This window comes from Mesocricetus auratus, unplaced genomic scaffold (assembly GCF_017639785.1).
Source record: "Mesocricetus auratus isolate SY011 unplaced genomic scaffold, BCM_Maur_2.0 Super-Scaffold_100004, whole genome shotgun sequence".
NCBI lineage: Eukaryota > Metazoa > Chordata > Mammalia > Rodentia > Cricetidae > Mesocricetus > Mesocricetus auratus.
Window position 1 is genome coordinate 58,793,970 of NW_024429189.1, and position 21,181 is coordinate 58,815,150.

The following is a 21,181-nucleotide window of genomic DNA, read 5'->3' on the forward strand; positions in this document are numbered from 1 at the left end:
GCTGCCGCACAAACCGGAGCAACCGGCGAGCCACGGGGCGGGTCCTGGGGCCCGGTTTGGTTCGCGGAGTCCGAGCGGCAGATTCGCTCGGCACTGGAGACGGAGCTAATTCTGTCGAGTCAGGAATCGGGGGTGAAGTTCGCCACTGGTGGAGAGAAGGAGTTGAGAAAGGCTGCGCTGGGCTCCCGCAGGGGCTCGAGCGCACTCCCAGTTTCGGCCTTTTCATGCAGGAAATGAATCTGCTGCCGACGCCCGAGAGTCCAGTGACTCGGCAGGAGAAGATGGCGACTGTGTGGGATGAAGCCGAGGTGAGTGCTGGGGGACCTGAGGGGCGTTCCGGAGCTTGGGCCAGAGTGCCAGACATTCTTGGAGGGCTGGGAAGGAGGTGGCTGGGAGTTCAGGTCCGGTTCGGACTGGCACAGAGCTTCTTGGGTGCCGACTTCATCCTGGAAACAGCTGAGAGGGGGCTGGGGGAACGTGGGGTAGCCCGTAGTAACCGTAAATACGTCTTCTTCCTTTCTTTAAACAGCAAGATGGCATTGGGGAGGAGGTACTCAAGATGTCCACAGAAGAGATCGTCCAGCGCACACGACTGCTGGACAGTGAGATCAAGGTGGGCCCTGGCTCCGGTGCAGGCGGCGAAGCCCCAACAAGACTCAGCCTGCCAACCCCAGACACCTCCACTTTCTCCTACAGAATGCAGGAGGCTGGGGCCTATCTCCTGGGACCAGAGAAAGAAAAGAAAGAAAACTGACCCTTAAAAGCGGAGAAGGGACGGGGTGATTAGGGGCCACCAGATAGTTCCTAAGGAGATCTTCAAAGTAGTCTCAAGGATCCGCATAACAGGCCAGGCTGGGCTACATGATAAGACTTCGCACCAATCTGTTTACTAAGTCCATTTCACCAGCACCGCCCCAATTCCACAGCTACTTCACCAAGTTTTCAGACTGGCCTCCGGTCTTGACTTCTGCAGTTGGGACACAGGCTGGGCCTTCAGAAAGACCTGGTTGGATGGGTCTCATGGGCAGTCTGACCTCATCAGTAACAGGGCTCTAATGCAAAGCTGAATCAGGGTTGAACATTTTGTTTTCTCTTATCCCAGATCATGAAGAGTGAAGTATTACGAGTCACCCATGAACTCCAAGCCATGAAAGACAAAATCAAAGAGAACAGTGAGAAAATCAAAGTGAACAAAACGCTGCCATACCTCGTGTCCAATGTCATTGAGGTGTGTATATGTGGAGGGGGACTCAGTTGGCTTGGAGGCATCTTTGGATGGGGCCCATGGGGGCAGAGTTGGTACACGCTTTGAAACAAACTCCATTAGACCTAGACCTCCTGACACCCACTTCCTAAACCTAGGCCTGCACAGACATGATCAACTTTGCAAACAGAAGCAGCACCTAAACCAAAGATTTTGTCAGCCCTATAGCATATCAACCATATTTCATTTTGTATTCATTTACCTATTGTTTTTTTTGAGACAGGGTTTCTCTGTGTAGCCTGAAATTCACAATTCACTCTGTAGACCAGGCTGGCCTTAAACTCACAGACATCCACCTGCCTCTGCCTCCCAAGTGCTGGGGCTAAGGGGGGTGCACCACCACCGCACAGCTCAGATATGTTTTATTAAGCTTAAGGCTAGTTTGGGGCGTGAAGTAGGACCTTGTGAGTTTGGGGAATTGTTTTGGCCCGCACAGCAGTGGACTCTGGGAAATTCAAGGGACTGGGCTTATTTTCCTTTTTAGTTGCTGGACGTTGATCCCAATGACCAGGAGGAGGATGGTGCCAATATCGACCTGGACTCACAGAGGAAGGGCAAGTGTGCTGTGATTAAAACTTCCACACGACAGGTAAGTCTGGCTCAGGGCAGATACACGGCGGGGGCAGCATGGGGAGTCAGTGAGGAAAGCAGCTAAAACTGCCTGTGCTTTTTCCCCGAAGACATACTTCCTGCCAGTGATCGGGTTGGTGGATGCAGAGAAGCTGAAGCCAGGAGACCTGGTGGTGAGTGCTGAGCCCAGGCGGGGCCTCTCCAGCGCTGCTTACACTGCCCCGGGTCACTGCTGCAGGGTCCTGTCTGGAGTCTGTGACTCTGCCATCAGGCAGAGCCGGGACAGATGCAGAGGCTGTGTGCTCTGTCCCCAGGGTGTGAACAAAGACTCGTATCTGATTCTGGAGACCCTGCCCACAGAGTACGACTCTCGGGTGAAGGCCATGGAAGTGGACGAGCGGCCCACAGAGCAGTACAGTGACATCGGGGGCCTGGACAAGCAGATCCAGGAGGTGAGGGAGGGAGGGAGGGAGGGAGGGGCGAGGCCATGCCAGAGCCGGGCCAGCCTTTGTATTCTCACCTGTTTCACCTGATTGTATTCCCTTATTGTAGACGGCTGCCTAGGAGGAAAAAGGGTAGGGTTAGGTGCTGGCAGCCTGGCTTCCAGAGATTGGAGGGGTTGCCCAAGACCACAGAAAGGGCCAGTGCAAAAACTACTCAGGCTCCTGGTCTTGCCACAGTGTCTTATCTCCTTCCCTCCCTCCCTCCCTCCCTCCTTCCTGTCAGTGTGTGTGGTGTAAGTGCATATATAGGTACATACATACATGCCTATCATTTTCCTTTTTTTTGAGACATGGTTTCCAAGCTTTGGAGCTTGTCCTGGAACTCACTCTGTAGACCAGGCTGGCCTCGAACTCCTGAGTTCTGGGATTAAAGGCATTCACCACCACCATCTAGCTATTTTCCACCTTTTCCTATGAGCCATGGTCTCTCAGTGAACCTGGAGCTAGGCTGGTGAGCAGCAGACCCCAGTGGGTCCTCCTGACTGCCTCCACAGCACTGGGGTTATAGGCCTGTATTCATGCCTGAATCTTTGCATGGGTGCTAGAGATTTGAACTCAGTTCTTTACTAGACAGTCGTGTGCCTAGCCCGGTCCAGCCCAGTGTCCTATCTTGCTGTTCTAGAGTGGCTTAGGAGAGTAGAGTGTCTTTGCATTAGAGTAGGACGTGTGGAACTAGATTAGGGTTGTGGGATCCCTCAGGGCATCACTCTCCTCACCCAGGACTTCTTCCTGGCAGCTGGTAGAGGCCATTGTCCTGCCTATGAACCACAAAGAGAAGTTTGAGAACTTGGGTATCCAACCCCCTAAAGGAGTGCTGATGTACGGGCCGCCTGGTACAGGGAAGACTCTGCTTGCCCGCGCCTGTGCAGCTCAGACCAAGGTGTGTGCGGCGGGTGGTGAGGAGGAAGGGTGGGGTGGAGCTGTGTGAAATGGGCTTGAAGATTCTTGGAGCCTCCTGTGCCCTTGCTGATCTGTCCCCGCTCTGTCAGGCTACCTTCTTGAAGCTGGCAGGCCCTCAGCTGGTGCAGATGTTTATTGGAGACGGTGCTAAGCTGGTTCGTGATGCTTTTGCCCTGGCCAAGGAGAAGGCACCATCTATCATCTTCATTGATGAACTGGATGCCATTGGTACCAAGCGGTAAGGGAGTGCTAGGGACTTCCAAGGGTTCCCGGGGAGAGGGGGGGTTGTGGTGGGAGCTCAACTCCCAGCTCAGCTAAATTCCAGCTCTTCCCATCCTGTTCCTGCTCTCCCTGGGTAGTAACTCTTCTGTTTTTCTGCTTCCTAAGTTGTCACAGCTACCACATTGCTCTCAAAAGAGAAATCTGGTCACCTCACATATATTCAAAGTCTGTCACAGAGATCCTACTTAAAGCTCTTCCTAGGTCACCCCATCTCTCCTTAGCATGAGAGTGGGTTTGTGTGGCCTGTTCTTCCAGGCTCACTCTGCCCCACCTGGGACACCCGGGACAACCCCCAGTGTCTGATTTCAGCTCCTTCCTGTTCACTGGATAGTTATCCCGCCATTGTCTTTAGACTCAAGAACCCTTCCTTGGCTGCCTGGGTTCCTGACTCTCTGGACCTAGGTGTTTCTGAGCAAAGTTTTGTGGGATCATGCGTTGCTCAGAACCACAGCCCTAGCCCTGGCTGTTTCTGCTCACTGTCATCAGCCCAGCATCTGATCCCAGAAGCCTCTGCCAGCTTTGAATGCTGCAGTTAAGTGTTGGTGACACCTTTCTCTGTGCCAGTCCCTGGGCTGGGCGCCTCAAGTTGAGGCAACCATTTCCTTGGACAAGTTGGAATAGCCTGTGCTTATGCCGTGATGTCACTGGCATCTCGGGCTCCTGTGCACTGCAGCTTCGACAGTGAAAAGGCAGGGGACCGGGAGGTGCAGAGGACCATGCTGGAGCTTCTGAACCAGCTGGATGGCTTCCAGCCCAACACCCAAGTAAAGGTGAGTAAAGAAAATACAGCTCAGCAGCTGGCTGACCCGGCTCAGGCACTGACAGACTTGGGACTCTGTCTTTCGCACACCCTGGCTGCCTCCTGTTAGAACCATGGCTTGTGCCTGTGGGTGGATATACTGCTCATCAGTTCAAGCTGCTGCTTCCCCCTCTTCCTTAGGTAATCGCAGCCACTAACAGAGTGGACATCCTGGACCCTGCCCTGCTCCGCTCAGGGCGCCTGGACCGCAAGATTGAGTTCCCAATGCCCAATGAGGAGGCCCGGGCCAGAATCATGCAGATCCACTCACGGAAGATGAATGTCAGGTCAGCTGCAATAGCAGTTTTTGGATCCTTGGTTCTCACAGCTCCTGTTCTGTGGTTCCTCAGCCTCTGACCACCCCTTCCCTTCCTATGCATGCACATAGCCTGCATTTCTCCTCCACTGCCTGAGATAGAGTTTTGCTGGGGCTCAAACCCTACTTCTGGTACTATGGTACTTAGTCACCTGCTCCTCATCCTCCTGTCTGAAGATGCATAAACCTCCACAGCCCCAGCCTGGCTTAGGAGAATCTGACCAGGACCAGACAGGTGATCTGAGCTCAGACCTGTAAAACTTTCAGAGGTGGCCTAACCCTCTAAGCATGTTCTGTTATTTGAAACTCACCGTAATTAATTAGTCCACTTTGGGAACTGGCCATGATGATGTCTTTTTTTTCTCTCCTGAGCCAGGGTTTCTCTGTGTATCCCTGGCTGTCCTGAAACCCGCTCTATAGACTAGGCTGATCTCAAACTCTTATTATGTATACATTGCTCTGTGTGCATGTATCCTTGCACGTCAGAAGAGGGCACCAGATCTCATTATGGATGGTTGTGAGCCACCATGTGGTTGCTGGGAATTGAACTCAGGTCCTCTGGAAGAGCTGCTAAGACTCTTAACCTCTGAGCCATCTCTCCAGCCCTCAACTCCTTATTTTATACTGAGAAGAAATGTCAGGGTGGGTAGACTTGCCGGCCAGCAGAAGGGCGTTGACTTTATTGCTTGATGGTGCATAGTAGAACATCTCCCTATTCCCGTTCCCTCCCATGAGTAACCAAGCTCTGTGGTGTCTGTCCTTTCTCCAGTCCTGATGTGAACTATGAGGAGCTGGCCCGTTGCACTGATGACTTCAATGGGGCGCAGTGCAAGGCCGTGTGTGTGGAGGCGGTGAGTGGTCAAGGGACGGGTGGGTTGTTTCAGCCTCCCCTTCCCTCGGATAGGCCTTTGGTTGTTGGGCTCAGGGTGCAGGGAGGCACCCTAGCTCATACCTGTCCTGGCTGCAGGGTATGATCGCACTACGCAGGGGTGCTACGGAGCTTACCCACGAGGACTACATGGAGGGCATCTTAGAGGTACAGGCCAAGAAGAAAGCCAACCTGCAGTACTATGCCTAGGACCTCCAGTCTGCCCACTGCTCTGTGGGCTAAAGCTGATAATAAAAGATGTTTTCTGTTCCCTGCCACCTGTCTGTCTGTCTTACCCTCTGTGGACTCTGGGTGGGAATGGCATGTATGGAGGAGGTCTTTTCCTCAGTATCTGCAACCTCAAAAATCCCAGATAGCCATGGGCCCCAAACCAGCTGTCTGGGTGAGGCCCTGTGACAGGGAAGGCACAGCTGTTGCCTGGAGTCTTCTTCAGTCCCCTGTCTAAATATCTTTAAGTCTTCTCTCCCCTGTTCCCCGCCACAGCTCTGACCTTTTTAGGGGCTTGTGGCCTTGGAGTTCCAGAAGGAAGACCCTAAAGAGAAGCTAGAATTTCCCATTTTGCATTTCAATGCTCTAGTTTTTGTTCTGGTTCTTGAAATAAACCCCAGTGTCCTAGCTTGTGGGTGTCCTGTTTCTCCACAGGTCTTATTAGCCTCTCAGTCCATTTTTCTGGCTCACAAAGTAACCTTGCGCGAAATCTATGCTGAAAGCCATTCAGGCCTAACCTTGTGCATCATGCTGCTCTCCCCCAACCTCACTCTGCTGTCTGCCCTGCCCTTTGGAGCCCCAGCCTTCAGTCTGCCAGCCCTATGCAAGCTGCCCCAGGTGCTAAGGTTACAGGCATGTCCCACCATCCCTCTCCTTTTTAAAAGTTCATTATGTATAATATTGTGCCTGCACGTATGCCGCATGACAGAAGAGGGTGCCAGATCTCATAGATGGTTGCAAGCTACCATGCGGTTGCTGGGAATTGAACTCAGAACCTCTGGAAGAACAGCCAGTACTCTTAACCACTGAGCCATCTCTCCAGGCCTCACTATTCCCAGTGGTGCTACGATAGAATCCAGGGTTTAGTCTATGTTGGGCAAACACTACTACCTGAGATACATCCCCGCCCCTGTAGAGGTCTTAATGCATACTTTTTATCAGGATAGCCACTGTAGAGTTCATGTGTTGTTACTTTTTGTGTGTGCATGCACATGTGGTCAAGAAGTGTGGCTATCAGAAGACAACTTTGTGGAGTCAGTCTCTTCTTCCACCTTTATCTGGGTTCTAGGGATTGAACTCAGATTAACAAGCTTGCCCAGTAAGCACCTTTACCCACTGATCCATCTCACTGGCCTGGGTGTACCGTTTACAGATGCATTTAAGGCATAACGAGGTGGTGTATCAGCACTTTTGAGACAGGGTCTCACTATGAAGTCTTGGGTAGCCTGGAGCTTTCTATGTACACCAGGGTGGCCTTGAACTCTGGTTGTGGTCTCAGATTAGTGCTAGGGTTAAAAGCACGAGCCACCTTGCCTGGCTCCCATCATTCAATTTTCATTGAGCTATTGCTTTGGCAGCCCTGAATGGCCTTTCAAATTCAGAATTCTACTTTATTGCAAAAGAGTAAGAATCTCTTGCTGGGTCTGGCTCAGCAGTTAAGAGCACTGACTGTTCTTCCAGAGAGCCTGAGTTCAATTCTCAGCAACCACATGGTGACTCACAACCACCTTGAATGAGATTTGGTGTCCCCTGCTGGCATGCAGGCAGAAGATTGTATACACAATAAATAAATAAAATATTTTTAAAAAAAGAGCCGGGCTGTGGTGGCGCACGCCTTTAATCCCAGCACTCCAGAGGCAGAGGCATGCGGATCTCTGTGAGTTCAAGGCCTGGCTGGACCGACAGCCTCCAAAACAATACAGAGAAACGCTGTCTCGAAAAACCAAAAAAAAAAAAAGAATCCCTTGCATTTCCCTTTCCGAGTCCCAGCAGACATGACTATACCAGTCTACTGTCAGCTCCACGGGGTCACCTTGCCAGCTCTCTAGTTTTCCCTCCCACATGTGCTGACTCACTGAGACTGCATGCTGTCTGTTGATGGTGGTTTGACTGTGTCTTGCTCCAGGAGCTGAGCAGCTGAAGTGTTTCTGATTTTGTCCTCTAACCTAGGCTTAGTTGCCCCCTCCTTTCCAGCGAGATAGAATTTGCTCTTGGCCATGAGCCAAGTGAATGCAGGCACCGCCCTCACCTTTCTGGGCTTCCTCGCCGTGCAGAGCCCCTTCTACACCCCTGGGGTGGAGTGCAGTGGTGGACGTTGATCCTTGGCATGTGCTAGCAGGACTTCACACCACAGTGGCAGCCCTGAGCACCTGCTACAGGAAAGACAACTGGGCTTGGACCTTTGATTCCTGAGGTCCCTGGACAGTTATCTTACTGATGTCAGCCAGGTGCGCCACATCTCCCTGGGATTGACGAGCTGGTAGAACACTGACAGCTGAGCATTCCCAGCTAAGGCGGCAGCTGATTTGGTTTCCCACCTACTTGCATTAGACTCTGCACAGATGGCTTATCCCAGCCAGTGGGCTGCTGAAGGCTGCTTCGTTGGTTAGGGAAGAGTGGGAAGCTCTTCCTGTAGCTACTAGTGGAGCAGCAGTGCCTCCTGGTGTGATGGCCATGGTGCAGCCAGGAAGGGGGCCTAGTATGGACCCTTTTTCCTCCTGTCTATGTTTGGGAGCTGGGTGCTGTGAGGATGCTCAAGTGACATAGATAGGGTCTCATGGAGCCCAGGCCAGCCTTGAATTCACTGTTAGCCTGACGTGTTACTACTACACCCAGTGCTCCTTCCCCCATGCCCTTCTTTCCCTTGTTTTTCAAAATGGGGTTCCATGTAGCCTGGGCTGGACTTTAACTCCAGTTCCGTCTGCCTCCATCCTGAATGCTGAGATTATAGTGTGACACCACACCTGGCTCTCTCTCTCTCTTTTTTCCCTAGACAGGGTTTCTCTGTATTGTTTTGGAGGCTGTCCTGGAACTCACTCTGTAGACCAGGCTGGCCTCTGCCTCCCAAGTGCTGGGATTAAAGGCATGTGCCACCAACGCCCGGCTCACCTGGCTCTCTTAAATGAACTATCATCCCACTGAAGTCAAAGCTGGAGAGGACTTCATGGTCCTAACTCACTTGCTAAGGATTGCTGAGGGGAAACAGGGAAGTAAATATCCTTAGCTTTATAGGTCCGTAAGATCAGTGATGGTGATGAAGGCTCAGACGTGTATTCAAGCATTAATGGGATAAAAGGCTAACCGTGAACCAGGCATCGAAATAGGAAACCTTCAGAGATGCACAGCATGTGTAGTGGATCTGTCCAGAGCACCCCGCTAGTATGTGAGACAGGCGCAGTCTAGGTAATATTTATTTATATCTATAGAACAGGTATTTACAGATAAGATGAACCACAGTATAACTGCTATGGAATCACGCAGACTTTTCAGTGGCCACCTCTAACACCCACAGTTGAGCAGCAGGGCTGGAATCTGGCTGGAGAGTGGGCCAGCTGAGTACCTGGACGTCAGCCAAGGGAAACAGTTGGGGATTATGGCTTCAGCATTCTCCCAGTTCACATTCCTGAGCACTGACAGTGTGGAGCCCTCACCACCCCCACCTTCCTCTCAACCCAAAGGACTGGGGCCTGAGCAGGGAAGGGCGGCAAGGCTCTCCCTGTCGGGTATGTCTGCTGGACCCTGTGCTGGCAGCAGCATCCTGGAGCTGCACTGGGAGACTAGCCTGAGACCTGCCTGCTGCCTTGCAGACTGCAGTTTGGCGGTTAGGGGTGGTGAGCTGCCTGTGAGGCCAGGAGTATTTGCTGGGAAGCATGAGCCCAGGCTGCCCCCCCCCCCAGGAGGAGGCCTTTGAGAGGCTGCCTGCTCATGGCTGGGTGGGGTAGGAGTCAGTGCTGAGGGGGGGCTGCAAAGCGCCCACCTCCCTTTTCTTTGGCTGTCGAGGCGGTGTAGGAAGGGTCGGGGAAATGGACAGCAGAGAAAATTCGTGCAGCCTCTGCCTCTAAGGTGCTTGGGGCCTGAATGATCAGACTCTTGATTACTCTTGGGTTAGAGGCCCAGCAGGGACAACTCTGGTTCTCTGTGGCCCTGGGCATCTTGGGCTGCTTTCTTTGGGTAAGAAGTGAGGTCTGTGCTGGCACCAGTGCTGTCATTCCTTGCTGCTAGATGACAGTGGGGTGGCTGGGCAGGTGCTACTCTGGGCTCTGGACTCTGCACACAGGGATCACAGTGTCGGTCTCTCTCTCTCTCTCACACATCCGGCTGCACATGCACACCACACACCCTCTCTGTCCAGTGAGAGGCTGGCTCGAGCATCCACCCTCTGCCTCACACACAAAGTGACAGAACAAGTCGGTTCTCTTATTGCTTGCTATGCAGAGTGGTCTGTCAGGAATGGTCATTCAACGAGGAGCGAAAGCAGCACCATCACCACAATGCCGGAGCAGAGCAGCAGCACCTGCTGCAGGGAGTGCCTGTTGGGACAGGGTGGACTTAGGTGCACGGGCGCGGTGGACAAGGTAGTCCCTCCTGGGTCCCGTCATTGGCCATCCCAGTAGGTCACTCACCACGCGTCATCTTCTTCCAAGAGGTCAGGCAACACATTGACCAGGGCAATATAGAGAAAGCCTCCAGAGGTAAAGGGCAGGATCCAGAGCACTGTTCCCTCTGTAGGGAAGGGTCAGCTGGTGGTGAGCCCAGGGGACTGTATGGACCCCACCCTCTCCAGGGGACACCAGGCACGGGTGCACTTGGCCCGTGTGCCTCTAGTGACCACTCATACCTACTCCTTTGGGGGACTGTGCACAGATGGCAAAGCAGGCCCCCAGGAGGCCCCCCAGGGCTGTAGAGAACTGTAGCTTGGCTGCAGTCCATCGGTCAAAGCCAGCCCGGAGCAGGATAGCAAAGTCGCCCACCTGAGGAAAGGCCCCGATGGTCACCCAGAGCCAGACCACGAGAACGCCCAGCCTCCTCCTGTCTACCTTGCCCCTGGGCCAGGATCTAGTGAAGCTGTGACCCCTCTCTACCCACTTCTGTGGGCAGGCCCACCCCAAAGCCCTGGCCACTTCTGCACCCATGCTCAACATGGGAACCTTAGGATCTCTGACCTCGAGGTCACCCTCTGGGCACTTACCTCATGGGGGATCTCATGCAGGAGGATGGCCATGGTGGTTAGAAGCCCAATCTGCAGAGATGGGAGTCCGAGTTTGATGCCTCTGCTGGGTAACTAGATTTCCCCATACCCAGTCCCTTTGCAAACATGAATCCTCTGGGTGGGACAATGGCGATTGGAAAGACAGCAGTGACTCAAGGAGACAAGGAGCCTGCCTCCCAGCACTAACAGCCTTGACACTGCAACATGGTGTGTCATCCACAGGTGTGCTGGCCACATAGCACACTGGCACACAGGCAACCCCTAGCGGCGGTACAGACAGTATTGCGAAACAAACACCTGTGTGGTTTCACACACGAGGAGCAGTGCTGTGAAGATACAGACGGTGCCTTGGAGGACAGGTGCTTAATTGGGGGACGACAGTGGCAAAGGCCCCTTGGAAGTACATGTAAAGTAAGGCCCGAGGGATAGGAGTCAGCTGTTCTGAGTGCGAGGAAGAGCATTCCAGGAAGAGCGCACAGCGAATAGAATAGCCAGCGTTAGGGTGGACAGACCCCTGGGGCCGGAACACAAGACCGTGGGAGGGGAGGGGAGAAGCATCTACTAGTGGGCAGGGCCAAGTCTAGGAGCTTGATAGAGACGTCCAGGCAACAAGAACGGCAGCATGGTGCAGCAGGTGCCATGGGGGGGGGGGGCAGATGTTAAGAGCGCTCACTGCTCTTCCTGAGGACTCAAGTTCAGTTCCCTGCACCCACATTAGGTAGCTCACCACTGCCTGTAACTCCAACTCCAGGGGATCCAAATCCAGCTTGAGGCTCTTTTGGCCTCCAAGAGCTCACAAATGTGACACCAGCGCACACATGCAAATAAAAATAAATCTCGGAGGACAATAAAGGTCAAGGGAACAATGAAGACATGAGCAGCACCCAGCAGAGGGATGGGGACAGGCTTTCATAAAGGCTGTTAACAAAAGCGAGAAGCAGAGACTGTTTTGGAGGTGATCAAATTGGCAGACACTGGTATCATTCCCACCACAGATGCCAGAATCTACCTGCCCCGCTTACCTTTTTGCTCACAAGGAAGCTGGCGGCCACAGCTAGTCCGTGAGTGAAGTTGTCTATGGTGTTGGCCAGCAGGTTGAGATAGCCACTGACCTGGGTGAGGGGAGAGAAAGCCAGGCTGAGCCCGACAGACAGAGCTGAGCTGGCCATTCAGCTCTGCAGCTGCAGGAGGGGGCCCTCATGGGCCACTCACTTTGAGGTTCCGGACCACGGCTCTCAGGCCGGGCTCTGCAGCCGGCTGGGCCAGACAGTGGCCTCCATTGAGCGCGGCAGCAGTGGGGTCTTTGCTGAGGGCCTACGGCCAGAAGAAGGAGAGAGAGAGGTGACATTAGATGCCCCCCACTCAGACAGGCAGACAGAAAAAGAGAGGAGGACAAGAGACACAGAATACCTCTTTGATCTAGATTTTGCTGATCCATCAGCTAGGTTCCCCAGACCTCAACCCCACATTGCTGTCATTATCTGGCTATAAGATCAAACTAATTCAGAGGCTGATGCTGTCACTGTCATGGGTTTCCTAAAGAAGTGGTCCACCCTCCCATGGCTCTCAGGGAAGACAGTCAGGAGGTACCTTTGGAGGACTTAACTCAGACCCTGGGCTTCTCCAGGCCCTGGGTACTTACTTTAGAAAAGAAAACAAAACTTATATACTCAGGCTGTAGGGCCTGTGGCTCACCTGGCTGGGGCCCTCTTTCTCCTTGCTATTCAGGAACATCTTCTCCAATGCCAGAAAGGTCAGGAAGCCAGCAATGACCCATAGCCCCAGCTGCTGCTGCTGCTGCAGACTCTGCCCTTCACCACCTGCAGGGGGAGCACTAACAGGCCATGCCAAGCCAGTGGCTAGAAGGGAGCCATTTGGAATGGGACCTAGAACAGGGCTAGTTCAGGGAGGAGGGTCTGGGGATGGGGAGCATCTGCTGAACAAGCAGCTAGGCCCTAGGGCTCCCGGGGAGGCCAGGGCATTAGGGTTAGACCTTCCCTCTCAGACAAGGCTCCTGGATCTCTCATATCCTCCCCCAGCCCCTGTAGAGCCTTCAGGACCTAGGCTAACCCTGGGCACTCCTATTCTGTCCTGGGGTCTCACTCACCGGGACTGATGCTACACGTGTAGGCCCACGCCTCTGGCAGCAGGTGCAGAAACACATTGCCCAGGAGTCCACCCAAGGCAAAGCTGAGCAGCTGTTTCAGACGCCAGGCTCCAGCTGCAAAGCAGAGATGTGAGGTCCTGCACTGAGCGTCTGCTCCCAAGCTCACCCATTTCTAGACTACAAGCTCCCAAAGGCTACTGCGTTTCCAAAGGCTACTGCGTTTCTGGTAGCTCTTCCTCAACCCAGAGGCCCAGCAAGGGCAGAGTGTTCAGAAGGAACATGTAACAGCCTGGAGAACCACTGTCTCACTGACGACCACGTATTGGTTAAGAAATGGGCTAGGACCCCGGCAAGTTCCAGCTCTCCAGCCCATCTGCTGGCATCCAGAAGGTAACTTCTGAGACTCAGTTTCCCCATGTATAAACTGGATCTTGTCAGAAGTAAACAAAGAATAAAGCAAATGTTCATTAAATGGGAATTGCTCTCCTCAGCCAGTGCCACCTTAGAAAACTTATAGAAACTTGGGGACTTTTACGGCTTGCACATCCAGATTCAGAAGTGCTTATCAGTTGACAAAACAACCGAGGCCTAGAAGACAGGGGACCCCCGGGGACACTGCCTTTTCCAAGCTAGCCGGGCAGCACTTGTAAAATGTAGCCAACACTCCCAAGTGCATCCTGGACTGGCCCTGCCCTGCCTTATTCCCCAAGCTACCCCATCCGCTGGCTGTCTGAAGTGGAACACTTGTTGCATGGTATGATCCCAGGAGGGTTTGGCTCACAACTTGTAGCAGCTATCAGGAGCCATCTAATTTATTGAATGGTTCCTGAGCATGGCAGATAGCAAAAGGCTAAGGTATTCAGTGTTTATTCATTTATTAGTGTGTGTGTGCGCGTGCATGCGTGCATGTGTGTGTGTTTGTGTGTGTGCACACGTGCGCGCGGGGAGGGCAGAGGACAACTTTGGAGAGTCTGTTCTCTCCTTCCATCTTTGCATGGGTTTCAGGAATGAAGTCAGTTTGCCAGGTTTGCAGAGCAAGCACCCACTGAGCCATTTCACCAGCCCTTCTATTTCTTTGTTAAAGATTTATTTTTTCTTTTAATTAAATGCATGCATGTGAGTTGCAGACAGTTGTGAGCTGCCTGACATGAGCTGGCAATTGAGTCTGGGTCTTCTGGAAGAGCAGAGCTCTGCATAGCCTGCATGGGTACTGCTCATAGCTGAGCCACCTCTCCAGCCCCTGCATGCTTTTTATATTTTGAGAAAGGGGTTCATGTAGCACAGGTTGGCCTCTGCCTGGCTATATGGCTAAAGATGACTGTGAACTTCTGATTCTTCTGCCTTGGGCTCTGGGATTTTCAATATATACTACCATATCCAGTTTTACGAGGTGCTGGGGCTTGAACTCCTGGGTACCAGCTGTGCTACATCCCAGCCTCTACACCACTAGCTAAAACTGGGGGGGGAGGCAGCACTTGCTCACCTCCAGACCAGCCTGTAAACACCCGCCCCTCCACTGCCCCAGGCAATCCTCCAAGTGCCTCATCTAAACAACTTAGTAGCAGTACTAGTGTCACTGGGGTGTGGGGGTGCTGGCCTTGAGCATGTTAGGCAACCATTCTCCGACTGAAGTGCATGCTCAGACTTATTATCCCTATTTATTCATTTATTTTGGTTTTTCTGAGACAGGGTTTCTCTGTGGCTTTAGAGGCTGTCCGGGAACTAGCTCTTGTAGACCAGGCTGGTCGAACTCACAGAGATCCGCCTGCCTCTGCCTCCCGAGGGCTAGGATTAAAGGCATGCGCCACCAATGCTCAACTTTATTATCCCTATTTAAAGTCTGGCAGACTGACGCAGAGTGAGGTTAAGTAACTTGCCATGTATTACTTAGTTGGTGGGTGGCAGGGCCAGGATTTGAGGCCAGGTAGTGTGGCAGCCATATTGCCAGCCATTGTTCATACTGAATCTGGGGAATGCTTGCTGAATGAAATAAGAAACAGATGCATGCATGCATGAACAAGTGAATATGTACACCTTATTCCCACAGGACCAAGGTGACACTGCTCTCCATGCCAGACATAGTGTACCTGATACATGAGACCCTGCATTTCCCTTCTAGCTGATTCTCAGGGCCACTGAAGGGTCACTCACCTTCTGAGCGCAGCATGGTCCCCATCTCCAGGGGAATGACCAGCAAGGGGAAAACCCCACTGAGCCCAACCATGAGAGAGCCCACGAGGGAGCAGATCCAGGTGTCCAGTTGCTCCCCACTCAGCAAAGCCCCCCAGGACTCGCTTCCTTTATTATCCAGGCGACAGGCAGCCGCAGCCCCCAGGCTCCGGAGGGCTGGCTGAGAACCTCCGACCCTTCCCAGAAGCTCCAAGACAAGCAAAGTGAGGAAGAGGGCCCTTTGGCCTGCCATACCACAGCCAAGGCAGGGACATCCAGGCATGCCAGGTGCTAGAAAACACAGATGGCTGATGTGAGCTGCCTGCTTAGACCACACTCCCACTTAGGAAGCCCAGCATTTCCCCCCCCACCCTGTCTCAAGCGGCCATGGCGTCACCCTCCTGCTTGCTCTACAGAGGACACAGAATCCCAGAGGTGGGTGTCCAGAGCAAAGGGGTTCTGCTCCTCTACACTTCTCCCAAGAACCACACATTTTTTCCTTCTGAGCTGGCTGCAGCCCTTGTGTCAATGCGTCCGCCTGAGGCTAAACTTTCCCTAATGACTGGGTGAGGCACTGGCTGGGTTTCCTTCAGTCACCGAAGGGCCCATCCCTGCTGGGTGTCTCTAGCTGCCAGGAGAGGCCTGGCTGCCAGGATGAGCCTCTGCAGACACTCCAGAGTCTAAGGCCAGCACTCATTAGCTTGATGGGGCGGCACCAAGGAGCACAGGTGTGGAAACTGAGCAGTGGTTCAGACCCTGTCCCCTTAAACGATCTCTTGGGTACCAAGAGACAAGTGGGCCATAAGAGATGCCTTAGAGGGGCTGGAGAGATGGCTCAGGTTAAGAGCACTGACTGCTCTTCCAGGGGTCCTGAGTTCAATTCCCAGCAACCACATGGTGGCTCACAACCACCTACAATTCAATCTGGTGTCCTCTTCTGGCATGTAGGTAGAACACTGTATATGTAATAAATAAATAAATAAATCTTAAAAAAAAAAGAGATGCCTTAGAGATGCTAAGCCACAGGTTATGGTGACTTGTGGCTAATTCGATGATCTAGATTTTAAGCCGTTTGACTGTGGGAAACTCCTGTAGTCCCTTCCGAGTGGCAGTGTCTTCATCAGGGAATGGAGCTGGTACTGCCTTCCTCGCAGAGCTATAGGTATGAGCTTGATACTACAGGTAGTTGTGGTGCGGAGGAGGGAACATAACCCCTGTGAGCCAGAGGAGGCCTGGAGCACTCCCAGCAGGAATGTGCCCTGCAGACGGATCACCGGATGGAGATATGAGTCAACCAACCAAGAAGTTAATCTGGGAAGTTTAAGCGTGGTCTGCCCTGTCTTACACTGACTATGACCTTGACTGCCTCAGTTCCCTCATCTGCTAATGAATGTGAAGACAGAAATCATCTGCTCTGGTTGGTGGAGTAGAAGCCTATGTCTGGGACCTTCAGGCCTTAGTGAGACCCCCTACAGCCATCGCAGCCACCACCACCACAACCAAAAAAAAAGGGGGGGGAGGGAAGCTTCACTGGGACCACGGCAGGCCCTAGCCAGGTCAAGTCCTTGGCGGGTCATACAGAGGCTAGGGGACCACGGGTTTAGCGGAGAAGTATGGAGAGAAAGGAGACAGCGAGAGAACGGAGGAAAGGAGAGTCAAGAAAGTGAGCCACAGAGTGTCTGGTGGAAAGAGAGGACCAGAAACGGGGCAGCGGGAGAGATGAGGGGCAGAGTGCCGGACGACGGCGATAAGGAAGAGTCAGAAGCAGGTCCTAGACTCTGGACGAGCGGTCACCGGTTTGGGAACCAACACGGTCCATCCCGCCCCGGGCGCGGGCCTGAGGGTCCAGCGGTCACTCACCGTGCGGTGGCAGCGATGGCAGAGGTGGCGGCGGCGGCAGCTGCTGAGCTCCGGGCGGGCCCGGCCATCCAGCTGCAGTCTCGCGCCCCGCCCCGGCTCTGCCTCGCCCGGCCCCGCCACTAGGCCCCCGGCCCGGAGCCACCCCCGGCGCGCAGCCACGTCACCCGGGACAGTCCGGAACCCGACGCGCCCGGCTCCGGGGGGCTAGACGGAGCGGCGGCGGGGGGGCGCTTCCGCCTCTTAGCCGTGGGGGACCCGCGCGGTCAGCGCACTTCCGCTCGGGCCGGATTACGGGGCTGCGGAGAGGGCAGGACGGAAGTGGGTAGCCCCGTGGGCACCGCGTTTAGTCAAGCTAAACTAGGATGAGGGCGGCTGCCACGCGGGGACCGCGATTAACGGGGCGGCCGGGCTTGAGACTGGCAGCTGTCTTCCTTCTGGGATGCAGTCCCAGCAGTGGCCACACGAGGGCGCGCGTGGATGCCAGACCGCTCCGTCCCGGGATAAGAGCTTGGCTGTGGTTCTCTTGAGTCAGCCAGAGGGCCTGGCTCCTCCATGAGCTAGGGAAAGGGGAAGTGCCTGCCACAAGGAGGGGCCTGGCCCCGGTACCTCAGAAGAGGGAATTTTATTCTTACTCATCGAATTATTTTTATGCTTTGGTTTTTCACTTGGAACCTCAGGCCACTGTCTCCAGGACAGTAACCCTTTGAGGTCCAATGCATGCTTCTAGATCCTGTGCCCTGGAATTCGAAACCTGGGCACAAAGGGCTTTGCTTCTCTTAACCCTACACAAGCTGGGCCTGAACTCATGGACTACTTGAGCAATTAATGGCAATAATTACTCTAGTTCCCTGATTAGTGTAGCCTCTTACTGTTTGAACATCCACTATGTGCCACTCAGTAATTAGTGTTATGTCACCAAATCCTCGTCTTTACCCTCCAGATGGATACTTACTTTTGGCCTAGGGTTGGGCAGCCACTCAGATGGCAGAACCAGAATTCAACTCAGATGTACCCAGGGTGGTAGCCGCCTCATTTCGAAGCCTGAACACAGGTGCAAGCGTGGCCTAAAATCCCCTTTGCATCCTTTCCTGGGAATTAGTCAGCAGCAGGCGCAGGAAAACATTCAGTGGAGGCCAAATGAGAACTCCCCTGCGCAGACTGTAGCAGAGGGTCTCAAGTCTCTGGTCTCATTAGCACTCACCCCCTAAGGCAGCCCTCTACATCTGAGTCTGGCCACTTTTCCTCTGGGTGCTCTGAGAGCAGACTGAACTCTCACACGCTACCGCTGATGCCTCACCTACCTCATGTGTGTGTGTTACATATATGTTTGTTCATTGTGTATTGGTTTATTTTATTTTGAGACTGATTTTCTCTATGTAGCCCTGGCTGTCCTGGAACTTGCTATGTAGATGAAGCTGGCCTTGAACTCACAGGGATCTGCCTACCACTTCCTCCTCAGTACTGGGATTAAAGACATGTGTGCCACCATTCCTGGTTTATTTATTTATATTTTTTGATATAAGGTCTCATCCTAGACTGTCCTTGAACTTGATATGCAGAAGATGACCTAGAATTTCGGGACTCTTGATTATAGGTAAGACTTCCACACCAGGTTTATGTAGGCTGACACCAAGGGCATTGTGCATGCCAGGTAACAAGCTATCAGCTACATCCACAATACTTAATATCCCCACACACACACACCAAGACAGGGGTTCTCTGTGTAGCCCTGCTGTCCTAGAACTCATTCTGTAGAACAGGCTGGCCTTGAACTCACAGAGATCCACCTGCCTCTGCCTCAGGAATCCTGCGATTAAAGTAGTGCGCCACCACACCCAGATGATATACTCTTAACATTTGTGCTTTCTAGACTGCCAGCTCCTTTCCAATGCTTGCTGTCTGGCTTTCCTCACCAGCCCCAACCATCTCCCCAGATGTGCTCTGGGCTCTTACGGAAGTTCTGAAACAGAATGCCCAGTCAGAGTCTTTGCCAGGAGGAGATGTTTGGCGATGCCACACTGGAACTTGAAAGATATCTTCCTCCCAGTATGCAAATCATGTCATCTTATGCAAAGCACCTCACAATATGCAAATGATTTCACAATAACACTGTCAGCATTCCTGTCTCTAGAGGTCAAGGGGCTCCTGAGCACCCAGGATGGGCACAACAAGACCCAGCTAGAAATACTACTTGCTATTACTTTCTTCCCACCTGGCCTGGAAGGTCCGCCTACAGAACCCAATGAATGAAAGAAGAAAGCATGTGGATTTGGATCATGAGCGGGGTCTTCAGGTGGAAGGTGCATTGTTTGAAACACTGGCTTTGGTAGGGAAAGTTAAAAAGTTGATCCTGGGTGGATGGACCTGAGCTCAGTGTCCAATGATGAACCTGAGCCGGTTCAAATGATGGCTCACAAGCGTCTGTGACTGCATTTCCAGGGGATCTGGTGCCCTCTTCTGATCTTAAGGAGCTCTTCACACATGTGGAGCACATACCCAGGCACAGGGCCAGCCTGGTCTGCATTGTGGGTTCCAGGCACGTTACGGTTATGTAGTGAGACCCTGTCTCTAATTTTTCAAGATAGAGTCTTACTCTGCAGCTCTGACTGGACTGAGACTCACTCGGTAGACAAGGGTGGTCTCGAACTCGCAGAGATCTGCCTGCCTCTGCCTCCCCGGTGCTGGCATTAAAGGCGTGAGCTGCACCGCCCACTTTAATTTTTTTTAATTCTTATATATTGCATCACGAACATAGCTTCCCCTCCTCCCTCTCCTCTCCCTCTCCACTACCCTTTCATCTCCCCAGATCCATTCCTCCTCCATATATATATTTTAAAAGTTGATTGGGAGCCGGGCGTTGGCGGCACACACCTTTAATCCCAGCACTTGGGAGGCAGAGACAGTTGATCTCTGTGAGTTCAAGGCCAGCCTGGTCTACAGAGGGAGTTCCAGGACAGCTAGGAATGTTACACAGAGAAACCCTGTCTCAAAATACAAACAAACAAAAGTTGATTTGGGGTTAAGGAGATGGCTCAACAGTTAAGATCACTTGCTGCACAAGCGTCCAGACCTAAGTTCAAGTCCCAGAGCATACATAAAAAGGCAAGCTTGTTGGGGAGGGTGAGGAAGCTCAGTGGTAAGACCCTGACTGTTTTTGTAGAGGACGAGGCTCAGTTCCTAGCACCCACAGCAGTTGGCTCATAACCACTACAGCTCTGCCTCCCAAGAGCTGGGACTAAAGGCCTGTGCTAGCACCTAGCTGGGTTCTTATGGCAGGGCCCAGGGCCAACACTTGTGGCCAAAAGCAGTCTCCAACTCCTGACTCTTCCCTCATCTTTCCCCCAGCATAATCCAGACTCAGGACCCATACCACCACATACCACACCCAGCTTATTGTTACTATTGGTTTCTCTAAGTAGCTCCAGCTGGAATTCACTTTCTAGCTCAGGCTAGCCAACATCTGGGTATTTTATAACTTTTTACATTATTCTAAATCAGGTGTAGGGGTGCACACCTTTAATCCCAGCACTTGGGAGGCAGAGGCAGGTGGACTTCCTGTTTCTGGAGACCCAGCGCCCTCTTCTGGCCTCTTCAGGCACACACACACACACACACACACACACACACACACACGTGGTGCACATACATCAGATAAAACAAACATTCCTACACATAATATAATCAGAAGCACAAATAGCTTTTAAAGGTCCTGTGGGCTCAGGATGTGCGTCTCAGTAGCGGAAAGTCTGCTTAGCCTGCAACAAGCCCCGGAGTCATTCCCAGCACTGCAAAGTCATCACCAGTAAACTCCCTCTGCCTGCACCTTCCAGGCAAAGTGCAAGAGAGCTCAGATGCAGACGGTCCATCTGCTACAACTGGCTATCTTCAAATAATGACAAAAAGGAAAATCATATACGTATACGCAGTTAGAAATGTTAGGGCTCTGCATCTATGTAGTGAGGAGTGAATGGAAAATAGAGAAGAGAGTTGGGTGTGATGGTGCACGCCTTTAATCCCAGCACTTGGGAGGCAGAGGCAGGCGGATCTCTGTGAGGCCCAGCCTGGTCTACAAGAGCTAGTTCCAGGACAGCCTCCAAAGCCACAGAGAAACCCTGCCTCCAAAAACCAAAAAAAAAAAAAAAAAGACATTCTTTTTAAAATTTTATGCATGGGTTATGTGTGCAGACCAGGCATGTCTCTGAGTTTGAGGCCAGAGAAAGACATATAGTGATATCCTTTCTTAAAAAAAAAAAACTTGTTTCCGGGGACAAATTATTTAACTCCCTATGCCTCAGTTTCCTTATCTATAAAACAGATGAATGTGA

General features: G+C 52.6%; 2 protein-coding genes across 11 annotated transcripts; one reads left to right on the forward strand and one right to left on the reverse strand.

The window, feature by feature from the left end:
- Positions 1–5,780, forward strand: Psmc3 (proteasome 26S subunit, ATPase 3). The gene is made up of 12 exons (XM_005064943.4): positions 1–308; positions 530–613; positions 1,103–1,228; positions 1,749–1,853; positions 1,945–2,007; positions 2,149–2,286; positions 3,074–3,217; positions 3,327–3,475; positions 4,193–4,289; positions 4,460–4,605; positions 5,404–5,485; positions 5,602–5,780. The coding sequence occupies exons 1-12, from the start codon at positions 225–227 to the stop codon at positions 5,710–5,712; spliced, it is 1,329 nt and encodes a 442-aa protein (XP_005065000.1). The 5' UTR covers positions 1–224; the 3' UTR covers positions 5,713–5,780.
- A 3,125-nt stretch (positions 5,781–8,905) lies between these two features.
- Positions 8,906–18,892, reverse strand: Slc39a13 (solute carrier family 39 member 13). Of its 10 annotated transcripts, none has more exons than XM_040745751.1 (11): positions 18,810–18,892; positions 17,809–18,014; positions 14,979–15,287; positions 12,828–12,941; positions 12,416–12,606; positions 11,933–12,034; positions 11,743–11,832; positions 10,700–10,750; positions 10,349–10,481; positions 10,134–10,233; positions 8,906–10,058 (listed from the first exon to the last, which is right to left on the reverse strand). In XM_040745751.1, exons 3-11 carry the CDS (start codon positions 15,277–15,279, stop codon positions 9,965–9,967), a joined length of 1,176 nt encoding a protein of 391 aa, XP_040601685.1. In that variant the 5' UTR covers positions 15,280–15,287; positions 17,809–18,014; positions 18,810–18,892; the 3' UTR covers positions 8,906–9,964. The 10 variants fall into 10 exon arrangements, with proteins under 10 accessions (XP_040601685.1, XP_040601684.1, XP_021087624.1 ...); XM_040745750.1 differs by having other exon boundaries at positions 17,809–17,944; positions 18,810–18,891; XM_021231965.2 differs by lacking the exons at positions 17,809–18,014; positions 18,810–18,892 and adding an exon at positions 16,857–17,196 and having other exon boundaries at positions 10,353–10,481.
- Between the last annotated feature and the right edge of the window lie 2,289 nt (positions 18,893–21,181).

Bases quoted from the DNA above. Each gene is read 5' to 3' on its own strand.
- Slc39a13 (XM_040745751.1), bottom strand. From the start codon at position 15,279: ATGCCTGGATGTCCCTGCCTTGGCTGTGGTATGGCAGGCCAAAGGGCC. The intron at 10,751-11,742 runs GTAAGCGGGGCA...CCATCTCTGCAG, and splicing joins GCTTCCTTGTGAGCAAAAAG to ATTGGGCTTCTAACCACCAT. The intron at 10,482-10,699 runs GTAAGTGCCCAG...GCCTTTCCTCAG, and splicing joins TGCATGAGATCCCCCATGAG to GTGGGCGACTTTGCTATCCT.
- Psmc3 (XM_005064943.4), top strand. From the start codon at position 225: ATGCAGGAAATGAATCTGCTGCCGACGCCCGAGAGTCCAGTGACTCGG. The intron at 4,290-4,459 runs GTGAGTAAAGAA...CCTCTTCCTTAG, and splicing joins AGCCCAACACCCAAGTAAAG to GTAATCGCAGCCACTAACAG. The intron at 4,606-5,403 runs GTCAGCTGCAAT...TCCTTTCTCCAG, and splicing joins TCACGGAAGATGAATGTCAG to TCCTGATGTGAACTATGAGG.